The sequence below is a fragment of the Myxine glutinosa genome, chromosome 2, assembly GCF_964187855.1.
Source record: "Myxine glutinosa chromosome 2, kmMyxGlut1.1, whole genome shotgun sequence".
Lineage (NCBI taxonomy): Eukaryota > Metazoa > Chordata > Myxini > Myxiniformes > Myxinidae > Myxine > Myxine glutinosa.
Window position 1 is genome coordinate 34759742 of NC_136262.1, and position 14840 is coordinate 34774581.

The 14840-nt window shown below is 52.8% G+C and overlaps 1 protein-coding gene across 4 annotated transcripts in view; it reads right to left on the minus strand.

Annotated features, from left to right (window-relative positions):
- Positions 1 to 443: 443 nt before the first annotated feature.
- ZDHHC23 (zDHHC palmitoyltransferase 23) overlaps positions 444 to 14840 on the minus strand; it is a 63162-nt gene continuing 48765 nt past the window's right edge. For 2 of the 4 annotated variants that reach the window (XM_068108370.2, XM_068108368.2), the window contains exons 3-5: positions 2955 to 3635; positions 2684 to 2851; positions 444 to 928 (exon numbers count right to left, since the gene is read on the minus strand). In XM_068108370.2, coding sequence (XP_067964471.1) covers positions 616 to 928; positions 2684 to 2851; positions 2955 to 3635 — 1162 coding nt within the window. In that variant the 3' untranslated portion in view covers positions 444 to 615. The remainder of the gene's footprint in view (positions 929 to 2683; positions 2852 to 2954; positions 3636 to 14840) is intronic. The other 2 variants (XM_068108371.2, XM_078773175.1) reach the window with 1 other exon arrangement.

A 14840-nucleotide genomic window follows, 5' to 3' on the forward strand; every position in this document is an offset into this window, starting at 1 on the left:
CGTCTTCGGACTGTCCACTGATTGCCTGTAATTGGCAGCGAGTGGGGAGCCCTGGTGGGGGAGGTGGGAAGGGATTGGGAGGTGAGGGGGGGTACCGACAATTTCCCTGCAAAGGTGCCGCGGGCGCGTCTCCGGGGGTCTCTTGTGGTGCTAATGGTGCACGAGCGGTCTATTTTTAGCGCCTTTGGTCCCCAACCTAATATCATCTGCAAAAGGCGTGTCTGCACCGAGCAATGACCTTGGCACATGTAACTGTGAACAGGAGGTGACCTGGAATGCGTTTTTCGCCTTCTTCACAAAGTCAGGGCCAAAGTTACAAACGGTTATTCAGCTCTTTTCTCCAAGCGGCGAACATTCCATGCGCGCTCTGCTCTGACCCCTGGTCTCTCCTCCCTCTTCTGGGGTGGGGGTATGTGCTGACACCACCACCAGAAAACATATGCCACAAGGCCACACTTTGTTTATTGGACTTTAGCATAAAACTACTGCATTTAATATGTAATACATATTGTGCATAGATATAATTTTCTGTACATTATGGGAGGTCATCGGTTATACGAGTGTCATTCACTGCTCGGCTATGTTCGGGGGGGGGGGGGGTGGGGGGGTCACAGTCTAAACCATCTCTGCAGAAGTGCTACCATGCAAATCATGGTCAAAAAGAAAATGTTTCCAATTGAGGAGTACACCTCCTTTCTGATGACCCCCCGCCCCCATCCGAACAGGCGGGCCACCCTGTTGAACCCATTGTTCCTCTGGGGTCCGCTCACCAGACCCACGTCTCTTTGCAGAGTGCCGCCGAGCCCTGATCCGCGCTTCCCTTTCGGTGACCCCATGGCTCACGTTGTGCAGCTGGAAGGCGAGCAGAGTGAGAACGGCCAGGGTCACGAGAATCGCGTACCAAGCACAGGCGAACACCAGTGCAGAGCTGTGAGTGATGGGGGAAAGAACGGTGAGTGAAGGTGAAGGTCAACAGGTGGACCATCATTGTCCACCTCAGGCACCTTTTGTAGCACAAATATTGAAATGAAACTTTTGGAATCATTCTGGCTTTAGATTAAAACATGCATGGAAGCATCTTCCCTTCAGTATCAAACATCTTGCAGGAAAAGTCAACATCTGGCATCAAGGAAGTAAACAAAGGTAGTGATGGGTGTGTTCAGCACACACTTAACTGCTGCTGAATTGGCTGTTAATGCACTCTGTTTGCATAACTCAAAACTAGAACGGCACTCGGTAGAGAGCATACCTCCGCCAGGTGGACAGTTTACATTTTGTATCCCAGAGTAGACCAGAAAATCACAATACAGAATCACATTTAATAAAAATCATCCGTCCACAACTTTTTGAGATATCCTGCTATGTATCGTTGTTGTCCCTATCGCCCAATGGTGAAGAATCACTTAAAAAATTCTACCAGTCGGTTGCGAATCGGGATATTCACAAAAACCTAATAATTTCGTCCTTGTCACATACGCTACCTCTCTGCCAAATTTCGTCCGAATCTGTCCACAACATTTTGAGATATCTTGTTCATAGACAAACAAACAAACAAACAAACAAACAGACAGACAGACACGGGTGAAAACATAACCTCCATCCATTTTTGGTGGTGGTGGTAATGACATTTTCCAAACTATTCGTTACTTCCCTCTATTCCTCCTTAGCCTGCTCCATTTTCGTCATTTTTTTTTTTTTTTTTTTTTTTTGTATACTGAATCGCGGCTCGTGAAAGAGCTAACATTTATTTCACAAACAAATCAACCAGACAAACAAAATATATAAAAAAGAGGGAGCGGAAGACAAGATGGGGAGAGAAGGGGAAGCACACAAACATAACATTTGAGAGCGATGTGTGGGGGGGAGCAGGCATGGGAAGAGGGGGGGGGGGGGAGGAGTACCAACAAGTACCAACAAGAAAAAGAGCAATCAGAGATTGCAAACCCTCGCCAGGATGTATTTTCAGTGGTTTTTAAGGCTTGTGTTAAAATAAATATGGCGGCCGAACCACGTGACCGATGACGTAATCATTATTTTTTTCTCCACCAGTTTATGCCGACATGGCGCTCAAGAAATTTCATCTTGATTGGATGAAGTTTTGTACTTGTCGAATTATGACGTCATAATGGAGGCACCTATGATATCATCATAAACATATTTTATTCCCCATGGAGAGTTTTTTACAATGAGCCATGTCTCAATTTTTTCTATGCAGTGCTTTCGGAGATATAGAGGTGCAAAATTTTTCGGTTTCTCCAAGATGGCGGCCGCACCACGTGACCTATGACGTCATAATGATCATAAAAAAATTCTGCAGGTGGAGTTGCACCTATGTTGAAAATTTCCTGTCAATCGGACCAACGGTTGCAGAGAAAATCATATTTATTCTGTGCGGACAAACAAACAAACAGACAGACAGACAGACAGACAAACAGACAAACAGACAAACAGACAAACAATCAAACGGACTCAAATGCAATATACCTTCTCCTCTGGCGAGGGTAATGATGAACATTTACAAAATCAGTGATGGAAAGTTATTTCATTAAATGTTGGGATTTTTTGATGAGCCTCCATTAAAAACAGATCATTCACAAACTTTTAACACCTCTTTATAATGTAGTACATGGTACACCAATATCTATTTCCAAATATAGCTTTGCTATAAAGTATGTGGTGGCACCTGGCGTCTTGATAGACCCCCGGGCAGTAAAACATCGATAAGGGGAAGATGCTTTGTGGGCAGATGCACGAGAAGGCCACGTGCAGGCCGTACGTTGCTGTGAGCAAGAAAAAGCTGATGGTGAGCAAGAACCAGCGGTGATTGGACTCGCCGATGCAGCTGTCAATCCTATCAGGGTCAGAGTGTCAGGCAATGCTGGTGTTACAAGGAGACATTTGAAGGTCATGCAAAGGATATTGGTATCTTACCTCCAATAAATATCGAGCCTTACCAAACACAGTGGTGATCCAATCGGCGTACACACCTGCCGCACAGGCGACAATGAGCGGAGCGTGGAGGCCGCAAGACTTCACAGAGCTCGCACCAGCTCCAGCCTTGGTCATCACGCCAATCCCGTGACACCACACCATTCCTGGGCAATGCGTTGCTTTTCTCATCTACTCCACAAGTCCCTGCAGTGGCTCTACCACCTGCAAATGGTGTTTTGACCGCAAATGAGCGGGGTTCATTCTTGGCCATTGTTGAGACGTAGCCTGGGTCGCGACGTGTGCGGGCCAGTCCTCCGAGAGTGGTGGCGACACCAGCGGTGATGGCCGCCAGCTGCCCATTCCCAACGGCATGCCGAGCCCACAGCTGTGTGACAAACACCCCATAGAGGTAACCTAGAGAGCTGAGACCCAGTGCGAGGAAGAAGAGGGAGCGGCTTTTACGGCGGTGCGTGAGATAGTAGTACCAAAGTAGAGCCGGCGGTGTGGAGGCAAGGGTCAATACGGTCAAGGCCGGGTGTATGGAGGCAAAGTGGAGTAATGGCGGAAGTAGCAGCACGGGAGGAGTGACAGAGATGTCTATGCGGCGTGCACCACCATGGAACCAGGGTACTCGCAGGCGGTCTGCCACAGTCTCAGCGACGATGCGCAGGGATCCAGGCTTCAAGGCTTTGCATCGTAGCAGACTGTGGAGCACAATGATGTTAATATCCATCATTATCATTATCCAATTGGAAACAACATTATCCATATTTATAGACTTCCTGCATACATGACAACTCATTTGATAAAATAAATAATAATAACTAGAAGGGCACTCTTCGACGTCACGGCGTCGACTGATATGCCTCTGCCCACATTATTACATCTCACTATAATTCACCAAATGTCCGTCCGTCTGTCTGTCTGTCTGTCCGTTCGAAGGTACCGTAAAAACTGCTGAACCGATCGCAACGATATTTTGGGTGGATAATCCTGGGATCACCAGGAGTAAAATAGGCTATTTAGTTTTCCCAATTTCAGCTTTGGTCTCCAGCATTCTCAGGTTTGGACTCCCGCATAACATTCGCGTTCGCATAACGTTCATTGTGACGATGTTTTCATTGTGACGATGTTGTTTTCCCGGGTGCCGCACAAACGTGACCGATCTCCGTGATCTCCGGTCTCGGACTCTGTGACCTCGCTGCACAGACTCGATCGGACTCGGTGACCTTGGACAAAGACCTTTTATAAGGACACGGGTTGAATCCCTGGTTGAGAGAATTCCATCCCCCTCCTCGCCATCACGGCCGTTTCTCCAACTCACAATATGCTCACGATATGCGGAAAGGACGACCCAAAACCAATTATCTTCTTTTTGATTCGTATATAAACATCATTAAAAGTAAATAATGACCTCGGCGAAAGTTCAAACATAGGACAGTTTATATAGGACACGGGTAGTTTATAAGGACACAGATATCCACGGATAGTTTATAAGGACACGGGTTGAATCTCGACATGAGAGAATTCCACATAGCTATTTGGGCGGTGTATACGCTAACAGATCGCTGTCTCCATCGATCTTGCCAGGCCATAACAGCTATCGGCTCAAAATCCTTTTAACTGTTGACTTGGTAGTTTTTACAATGAAGGAAACATTAACAATGTGGTTAAAAGTTTATTTTGTGATTAATTTGTGATTGGAGTTATGTTGTTTGGAATGAAAAACGAGATATCGAGTTCAAGTGAATGACGACATGCCGTGATGGTTTCTAGTTTCTGAACGCGAACTTCACGGATCGCCATATGCAGATTCGCCATGGACCCACGATTGATGTTTCTATGCGTGAACGTACCCGTTTGTTTGCGAACGGGTACGTTTTTCATGGAAGTCATTCACGAACTTGCTGTCCATGTCTGATGTGCGACTGAAGGTGCTACAGGAATGTGGAATCTACAGGAATGTGGAATGGGTATCTCCCTAGTAATTATAATACTTGTACCAAGTTTGATTTGAATCTATTCAGCTGTTCCCAAGTTATCACATTTTTACCTGACATGATCTTTGAACTCTTGACCCCAAAATGTAATCAGTTCATTTTTACATCATTATACATACCTGTACCAAGTTTTAATTTAAATCCCTTCAGCTGTTCACAAGTTATCACATTTTTACCTGACATGACCTCTGACCTTTGACCTTTTGCCCCCAAAATTTAATCAGTTAATCTCTACATCATTATACATACCTGTACCAAATATGAATTAGATCACTTCAGCCGTTCTCAAGTCATAGACCTATAGCAGACTTTGACCTTTGACCTTTCCCCCCAAAATCTGATGATATAATCTTTACATCATTATACATACCTGTACCAAGTTTGAATTAGATCACTTGGGCGTTCTGAAATTATCGACATATTACAGACTTTGACCTTTGACCTCTTGACCCCAAAATCTAATCAGTTCATCTTTACAACATTATACATGCCTGCGCCAAGTTTGATTTAAATCCCTTCAGCCGTTCTCAAGTTATCGCGGTAACGAAAACCTATCACGGACGGACGGATGGACAACCTGAAAACATAATGCCTCCGGCGACTTCGTAAACGGAGGCATAAAAAGAACGATTAAACTCTCACTTCTCAATCAATGAGCATTTAAATCTTAGTAGTACTTTTGTCATCTACAAGCAGCAATCTGTATAAATATTTTGGTGGTGTCGTTGTTATCAAAGTAGTAATAATCCAGCTGATGTTGTGGCTTTCGGGCCTGTTGGAATGAAAGGCTACAGTGGATTTTAACAAGCATGGGTGTATGTGTAAGCAGATTAGTCAAACAAATATTTGCCTGGTAATGAGGGGTGCAGTGTGTTACTGTAATAATGATTATACTTGCAACCTTGGTGATGGGACATTCTCGACAGGCAGTGTTATGACAGCTGGTGTGTTTAAGAAAATACTTTTCGACTCTACATGTTTGTCATGTGACAATGCAAGCAATTGGCCTATACAGTGCGCCAGCAGCTCGCTCAATGTTGCAATGCATGGCGGAATCACGGGGTTCTTGGATTGAGCGTTGCTATAGTCGGACCACGTTTTGGTCAATGGCAAAAATGCTGCCCACAAGCCCAGAGCAGAAAAGTCATAGTACATGGGTAGCTTGGAGTGATATATATACGGACCATAGTATGTATATATATACGGACCATATGTATATATATACGGACCATCAAAGATGCTCAAGAGAAATGGGAGGCACCTGAGCTAAATTTCAAGTGTCATAGCAAAGGGTATGAATACTTATGTCAATGTTGAAGGAGCCGGGGCTCCCACGTCGATCGGAAGAATGGACGCGACAAAAAGCTAGAATTCATCTGAGTTGCTTTAATGAAATCAAACACTCAGGCACTCTGAAAAACCGTTTATCAGTCAGCAATATATATCTATTCCGCCAGGGGGTTTGCCCAGGCCCGGCGCCAGGGGGCGTGGCCCAGCGTCCTGGCTGCGGCCTGGCAAGTTGAGGGCGAGCCTGGGCGTCCTGGACGAGCCCGGCATGGTGATCGCTCCGCGTCCTTGATAGGTGCAAGGCGATTGTGAAAACTCAGCGGCAGCCGCTACACACGTCCCCCCAGAATCGACTTGCACCGGCAGGGTCAATTTGAGGGGGGTCCTGATGACCCGGCCGAAGCGACCCCTGGCGGGTCGTGGGAGGGGGTCCGGTGAGGTGGTGGGCGGTCGAGTGGGGGGCACCGTGGACGGGGGACGGCCTCGCCGCGGCGGAAGGGCCACCCGTGGTGGGTGGTCGACGTCCACGTGCGCCGGCTTGAGGCGGTCCACAGCAATCCGGTCCGACCTGCCACCGATGTCGATGACGAACGACTTGTCGTCCCGTCGCAGCACCCGGAAGGGCCCGTCGTACGGCGGCTGGAGTGGCCACCGATGTGCGTCGTGATGCACAAAAACATACTCCGCTGTGCGGAGTGCTGGGGGGACGTAGGACTGGGGGTCACCGTGGTGGGATGTTGGCACGGGGGCAAACCATCAGGCGGCCTCCTGGAGGTCCGAGCGCTGGTGAGCTGCGGACCAGGGACTGGTAGCGTCGGGCACAAATTCGCCCGGGACGCGTAGCACCTGGCCATAGACAAGCTCGGCGGTGGATGCCTGGAGGTCCTCCTTGGGGGCCGTGCGAAGGCCCAAAAGGACCCACGGCAGCCGGTCGGCCCACCCGACGTCTTGAAGGCCGGCCATGAGCGCGGCCTTCATGGAGCGGTGGAATCGCTCGCACAACCCGTTTGCTTGGGGGTGGTAGGCCGTAGTACGGTGGAGCTTGATCCCCAGGTTGCGGGCGACCGCGCCCCACAGCTCGGAGGTGAACTGTGGACCGCGGTCTGACGAGATGTCCGCCGGTGCGCCGAAGCGGGCGACCCAGGTGGCGATGAAAGCCTGCGCCACGTCGGCGGTGGTGGTGGAGACGAGGGGAACGGCCTCCGGCCACCTGGTGGTCCTGTCCACCATGGTGAGCAGGTGTGTGAACCCCCGTGACGGGGGGGAGGGGGCCCACCAGATCCACGTTGACGTGGTCGAAACGTCGTTCGGGCACGGTGAAAGGTGCCAGCGGGGCCTGGGTGTGTCGGTGGACCTTGGCCCGTTGGCAGGCCGTGCAGGCGCTGGTCCAATCGCGGACGTCCCGACGAAGGCCGTGCCAGACGAAACGCGCCGACACCAGCTTCTGGGAAGCTTTCCGGCCCGGGTGGGAAAGGCCGTGGAGGGAGGCGAAGATGCGGCGTTGCCAGGCGACGGGCACGATGGGGCGAGGCTGGCCTTGGGAGACGTCGCAGAGCAGGACAGTGTCCGCGCAGGGGATGTCGGCCAGGCGGAGGCCCGTGTCCGCCGCCCGGAGGGCTTGCACCGTGGTGTCGGTGGTTTGGTCCGCCGCCATAAGCGCAAAATCCACGCCCAGGTGGACCGCGTTCGCGCTGGCCCGGGAAAGACAGTCGGCCACGGCGTTGTTTTTGCCGGCGACGTGCCGGATGTCCGTGGTAAACTCCGACACGACGGAGAGGTGGCGCTGTTGGCGGGCCGACCATGGCTCCGTGACCTTGGCCATGGCGTAAACCAACGGCTTGTGGTCGACGAACGCCGTGAAAGGTCGGCCCTCCAGGAGGTGGCGGAAATGGCGGACGGCCAGGTGTAGACCGAGGAGCTCCCGGTCAAACGTGCTGTATTTGAGCTCGTTCGGCCGGAGCTGCCGGCTGAAAAAAGCGAGTGGCTGCCAAACCCCGTTCACCCATTGCTCATGTACGGCGCCCACCGCGTAGTCGGAGGCATCCGTGGTGAGGGCGATGGGAGCGTTGAGCACCGGGTGAGCGAGCAGTGTTGCGTCGGCGAGGGCCCGCTTTGAGCCTTGGAAGGCCGCATCCATTGCTGCGGACCAGGCGATGTCGTGCTTGGCCGGCATGCCCCGGAGGGCTTCGTAGAGGGGCCGCATGAGCTGAGCAGCGCGGGGCACGAAGCGGTGATAAAAATTCACCATTCCCAGGAATTCCTGCAGGGCCTTTATGGTGCGGGGACGCGGGAACGTGGTGATGGCCTCGACCTTGGTTGGCAGCGGCACGGCCCCGTTCTTGGTGATGTGATGGCCCAAAAAATCAACGGCCGTCGTGCCGAAGTGGCATTTGGCCGGGTTGACGATGAGGCCGTGCTCGCTGAGGCGCTCGAACAGCGTCCGGAGGTGGAGGAGGTGGTCGGCCCGGGACGTGCTGGCGACGAGGATGTCGTCCAGGTAAACGAAAAGGAACGGCAGGTCACGCAGCACGCCGTCCATCAAGCGCTGGAACGCCTGAGCCGCGTTCTTGAGACCAAACGGCATCCGCAAGAATTCGAATAAGCCGAACGGCGTGATGACTGCCGTTTTAGGGACGTCGGCCGCCCTGACAGGTACCTGGTGATATCCCCGTATGAGGTCAATTTTCGAAAAAATGACCCGTCCCGCCAGACGGGCGGAGAAGTCTTGGATATGCGGGATCGGGTACCTGTCGGGGGTGGTAGCGTCATTGAGACGGCGGTAGTCGCCACACGGGCGCCATCCACCCCCCGGCTTTGGCACGATGTGCAGTGGCGAGGCCCATGCGCTATCGGAGCGCCGCACGATGCCGAGGTGCTCCAACGCGTCGAATTCGGCCTTCGCTACGGCGAGCTTGGCTGGGTCGAGGCGGCGGGCCCTGGCGTAGACCGGCGGGCCCGTGGTTGGTATGTGGTGCTCGATCCCATGCCGTACTGCGACGGCCGAAAACGTCGGCCGCGTGAGGGCCGGGAACTCCGTGAGCAGGCGAGCAAACTCGTTCGCCGCCGGGACGGCGCATGCCAGCTCGGTCGGCGCGGAGCTGCTCAATGTGCATACCAGGGAGCTGAAGGTTTCAGCGTTGATTAAACGACGCCGTTGGACGTCCACCAGCAGTCCGTGTGCGCAGAGGAAGTCGGCGCCTAGCAGAGCCACGGGCACGTTGGCGGTTACAAACGTCCAAGCAAAGCATTGGCCGCCGAAGCAGAGGGTGACGTTGCGCGGGCCGAAGGTGCGGATAGTCGATCCGTTGGCCGCAACTAAGGAGGGGCCGCAAACCGCGGATTGCCTGTCCTGGTCAGAGGCGGGTATGACGCTCAGTTGGGCGCCGGTGTCGCACAGGAAGCGCCGTCCGGACGCTTTATCCGTGATGAACAGTAAGTTGCCTGTGTGGCCGGCGCTCATGGCTGGTAATGAACGCCGGCCCGGCCGTTTCCCGGCCTGCCGAAGGTGCACGGGGGTCGGCATGTCCGGGCCTTCTGTCCGAACCTGGCATGATAGTAACACCACGCTTGGTCAGGTGGAGGCCTCGGTCGTCGTGCCGGAGGTGGTCGGCTCGGTAGAGCGGCCGCCAATGGCGTCGGCAGTTCGGCCGTCGACCGTGCCGGGTGCTCGGGCGCCCTGGGTGTTGCGTCGGACGGCGGTGGGTCCCATGTCGCCGCTACGATGCGCTGTCCTGCGGCGGAGATCTTGTCGGCTTCTCTGGCAAGGGCCCGGGGATCTGTGATCGTCGTGCTTGCCAGGGCGAGGCGTACCGGGTTAGGCAGCTGACGGAAGAACAGCTCCCGGAACAGGAATGCCGGAGAGTGCTCGCCGAGCAGTGAAAGCATGTAGTCCATGCGCTCGGAAGGGCGCGTGTCGCCGAGCTCAGGCAGATCGAGCAGGCGCCGTGCGCGTTCCGCCGATGGGAGGGCGAAAGCATCGAGGAGCAGCTTCTTAATCGCGCCATATTTGTCAGCGGCTGGCGGGCTTTCGAGGAGGCTCAGGGCGCGGGCCGCGGTAACCGACCCGAGCGCAGCTACCACATGGTGGAAGCGGGTGTCGTCGGCCGTGATGCCTCGCAGGGCGAACAGGGACTCCGCCTGTGCGAACCAAACCGCCGCGTGAGCCTCCCAGAAGGTAGGCAGTTTAAGGGCGACTGCCGTGTCCATGTCGATAGGTCACCAATGAAGGAGCCGGGGCTCCCACGTCGATCGGAAGAATGGACGCGACAAAAAGCTAGAATTCATCTGAGTTGCTTTAATGAAATCAAACACTCAGGCACTCTGAAAAACCGTTTATCAGTCAGCAATATATATCTATTCCGCCAGGGGGTTTGCCCAGGCCCGGCGCCAGGGGGCGTGGCCCAGCGTCCTGGCTGCGGCCTGGCAAGTTGAGGGCGAGCCTGGGCGTCCTGGACGAGCCCGGCATGGTGATCGCTCCGCGTCCTTGATAGGTGCAAGGCGATTGTGAAAACTCAGCGGCAGCCGCTACAATGTGATATTTCAGTTTTTTCTTTTTAATAAATTTGCAAAATTTTCTAAAATCCAGTTTTCTCTTTGTCATTATGGGGTATTGAGTGTAGATTGATGAGGGAAAAAATGAATTTAAACGATTTCAGCATAAGGCTGCAACATAACAAAATGGGGAAAAAGTGAAGGGGTCTAAATACTTTCTGAATGCACTGTATATATATATATATATGTATATATATTGTTGTGGATATGAGAATGTTGTTTTTTTATTGTTGTGTAATAAATTGTTGTAAAATGTCACCCTCCTTCCTGCATTTGTTGTTGTATAAAGGTCAAAGGGCGTTCCCGTAGTTAATTCCATAAAACATACACGAAGGACACCATATATCCCTGTTCAGTAGTTATATCCTTATTATGTGTATTAGTGTAAGGCTGTGTCTTCCATTAATTGAAATACTCCATTGCACCAAGTGAAATAAGAGTAGATCCCCTTTCCCTTCACATTCCCCTTCCAACAAATTGCCAACTGTTCCCTCCGCGACTCCATTCGCCACGAGGTCGGCTCGGAGAAGAAGGGGGAGGAGCTGCCGACTCCTGGGCGTGCCCGCCCATCGTCATCAAGGGCGGAGCCAGAGGGCCGTGCCGACCAATCAGGGCCGAGGCGAGCTCACCGATGGGCGTGTTCTAGAGGCCGGCGGCTTGATTTGCCCGCGGCGTTATAAAGAGCGCGCGCGGAAGCCGTGGAGAAGAAGTGCGCACGAGGGCGAAGTGAGAGAGATACGTCCTAAGATATACGTCCAAAGAGATACATGCAGGGATACGTGCGACGATCAAGTGCAAGCGAGTCAGAGAGGCGAAGTGCGAAGTGCCAAGTAGGGCAAGTGCCGAGTGTGCAGTGCCAAGCGCAAGAGAGTTCTAAGGAGGAGCTTTGGAGAGCGCACGGTGCACCGGAGGGGCTTCGCCGTGCAGTTTTGGAACCGCGGCTGTTTGGCGATCCCAGCTCGGGTATTGACGGCGGCAATCCGCTCCTGGCCCGACCGATCCCCGCTGAACCTTCCTCCCCCGCCAAGCCATTCCTCCTTCCGGTCCTTCCTGCCTGCAAATTCCCAATTCGTGTGAGTCCGTCTTTGTTTGTTCTGTCCAGGGTTCTAAGTAAGACTGCCAGAGATAAGCTAGTATTTTCACTGTGTCTTTCTGGTCCGTCCCTCTTTCTGCTTTATTTTCTTATCTTTCCCTCTTCCTTGGTTTCTTTCAATCCTGTAAATAGTAATAAATAATAATCGTATTTCAACCCTTTTTGTCTCCTTCTTCTTCTTCACATCCGTGTCGCCTTTGTCTTTTCCCTATTGAATATCTGTGGCGCGATTTTGGCCAACGTTCAGGAATCGGGTTAGTCGGGGTAACTGTTTGGGCGCGGCGGCCATCCGCTCGGCAAATCCAGTAACATCTTATCCGCGTCCGTAACAATTGGTGCCAGGAGCGAGAACGGACCTGAAGCGCTTAGTGCGCTCAAATTACGAGTGGGCCGAAATTTGTTTTATAAAAACTTAAATTTGAAAATCGTGCCATGGACAATCAAGGCGATCGGATGCAGGTGGGGGCAATAGAAGAGGGGTTAGGGGTAACCCAGGATCAGAGGGAAGAAAAGGAGGCGAGAAATGAGGAGGTGGTTGAGGAGGTGTCAGGCGCGCAAAATGGCGCCCTCGCGCACATGGGTGTAGCGGCACCAAATTTAGCCGCGCCCGTGGTCGCAGCAGCCGAGCCCGAGATGCCAGGGTACATGCGAGCCTTCATGGCGCAATTCATGAAGGAAGTAAGGGAAGTAAAAAAACGAAGCCCGGGAAACGAAAGAAATAATGGGCACCCAAAAGAATGACATCAATAAAATTAATGGGAGGATGGATACAATGGGCGGTCGATTGTAAGAAATGAGGGCTCAGGGTGATCGAATGGAAAACAATATGGGAAATAAATTTGAGGGGTTAGACAATAAATTTGAGGGGTTAGACAATAGATTTGAGGGGTTAGACAATAAATTTGAGGGGTTAGACAACGGGATAAAAGAGGTGAAGAATGGGTTAACGGGGCTAGAAGATAAGATGGAAGGCAAATTGCGGGAAATAGGGGAGCAATCCGCCCGGGAAATCAAACAGATGGGGAACCAGATAGAGGAGGTGAAAGTCGGGTTAGAAGGTAAATTGGATGCCCAGAGGGATGAGTTGGAACAGATGAGGGTAGCATCTACCCAAGAGATGGGAGAAATGAAGGAGGAAATAAGACGAGGTGTAAGCGAGGAGGTCTCGGGGGTACGCGAAGAGGTAAAGCGAGGTGAGAAGCGTATGGAGAAAGAGATGAGGAATAATACGGCTAGGTTACAAGGGGGCATAGAGGACCTGACGCAGGAGGTGGAACAGCTGACGGTGGGACAGACGGAATTAGTGGAGCAGGTACAAAAGAACACTGCGGTACTAGGAGGGTTAAAGGCGACACAAAAATACATCAAGAACGACTTGATAGCGATGAAAAGGGAATGTCAGATGGTACGTAAGGGACTGACAACGAGGTTGGACGAGGTGACGGAGGCAATGGAGACAAAGGACCGGGAGGTGAGGACGCACATAGAAACGGTCAAGGTGGCGTTAGAGGACGAAATTGAGGAGACGCACCGGGAAATAAAAGAGGTGAAGCAAAAGTTAGAGGAAGTGGAAGAGGGGGTGAGTGAAATTAAGAAGAGACGGAGGGAAACTAAGAGGGAGATAAAGGAGGAGGTGATGGAATATGTACAAGGTCGGTGCTCAAATCATGATGGTGTGCTTGCTAACCAGATAAAGAGTTTGCAGGTGGCGAAGGAGGTGCGGAGACGAGGTGCCGAGGTGAGTGGCGATATAATCGGCAATGTATATGGTGTGAGGGAAGCTTCAGTCGGCTTGGGGGTTGGTGTGGACCCGGGTGTTCTTGAGAGGCCGTTGGTAAAGTGTGTGACAGGTACGGTGTGCGAAAGAGGAGGTGTGCGAGAATGTCCGACTCTGGGGTGTGTGAGGAAAAAGTGCACGCCGAGGAGTGAGTGTGCTTTCGAGAGTGAGTTGGTCGTAGCGCGTGTGCGAGGGAGCACATGGAAGCGCGTAGTGGGGAGTGTTACAGAGGATGTAACGAAAGAGTGCACACCTGTGGTGAGTGTTACGGAGGGTGTAACGGGAGAGTGTGCGCAAGAGCATGCGCGAGAAAGGTGTGTAACGGACGGGTGCATGAGGAAAGAGTGCGCTGGCGAGAGTGAGGGTGAGTGCGCGACCGAGTGTGGTGGTAAAAGTAGTAAGAGTGACACGGAGCGTGAGTTGGTTGTGGCAGGTGAGAGAGGATGTACACCTGGAATGGAAGGATGCACACCTGGAATGGTAGAGCGTGTGTGGGAATGCACACTCGAGTTAGTAGTGAGGCACGTGGTTGGGTGTGCAAGCGAGTGCACACCTGTGGTGGTCAAAGAGGAGGTGACCGAGGAGGGAGCGCGAAGAGGTGTGTTGGTGAGGTGTGCGAACGACGAGTGTGTGCAAAGGTGTGCGGTGGTCAGGTGTGTGACCAAGTCTGTGAGCGGAATGAGTGTACCTGGGTGTGTAAGAGAAGGTGCAATGACGAGGAGCATGGGAACGGCTGGATGTATGAGCAAGGAACGGGCTGCGGGGTGTAAGCATGCGAATGGAGCATCGACGCTAACCGGGTAAGCGGTTAGAACGACGTTTAGCCGAATCGGGCCCTCGGTGCGTGCCGGGCAGCTTTGCGTGCCGCGGGGATCCGCGGCGGTTTCGAAAGAACCGCCGTGCGGGATCCACGCCGGGCCGCGCTTTGAACGGCCGCGTCCGTGCTCCACTAAGCGGAGCGGGCGGCCCGGTACGAAGGGTCGTCACGACAACCCTTTGTGGTTGAGGCGTTCCGGCAGGGCGAGATCGGGCCATTGGACGGCTCCGTACCGAGATGGTGTGTGGGATCTCGGCCCGGGTAAACCTCTTCCCCTGCACCGAGTGCCGGACGCATCCAGCCGCCGGCACCAAGCAACCCGCATTCATTGCTCGGCTTTACGAAGCCGAGCTTTAGAAATGAATTGGCGCACCGAGAGGCTCA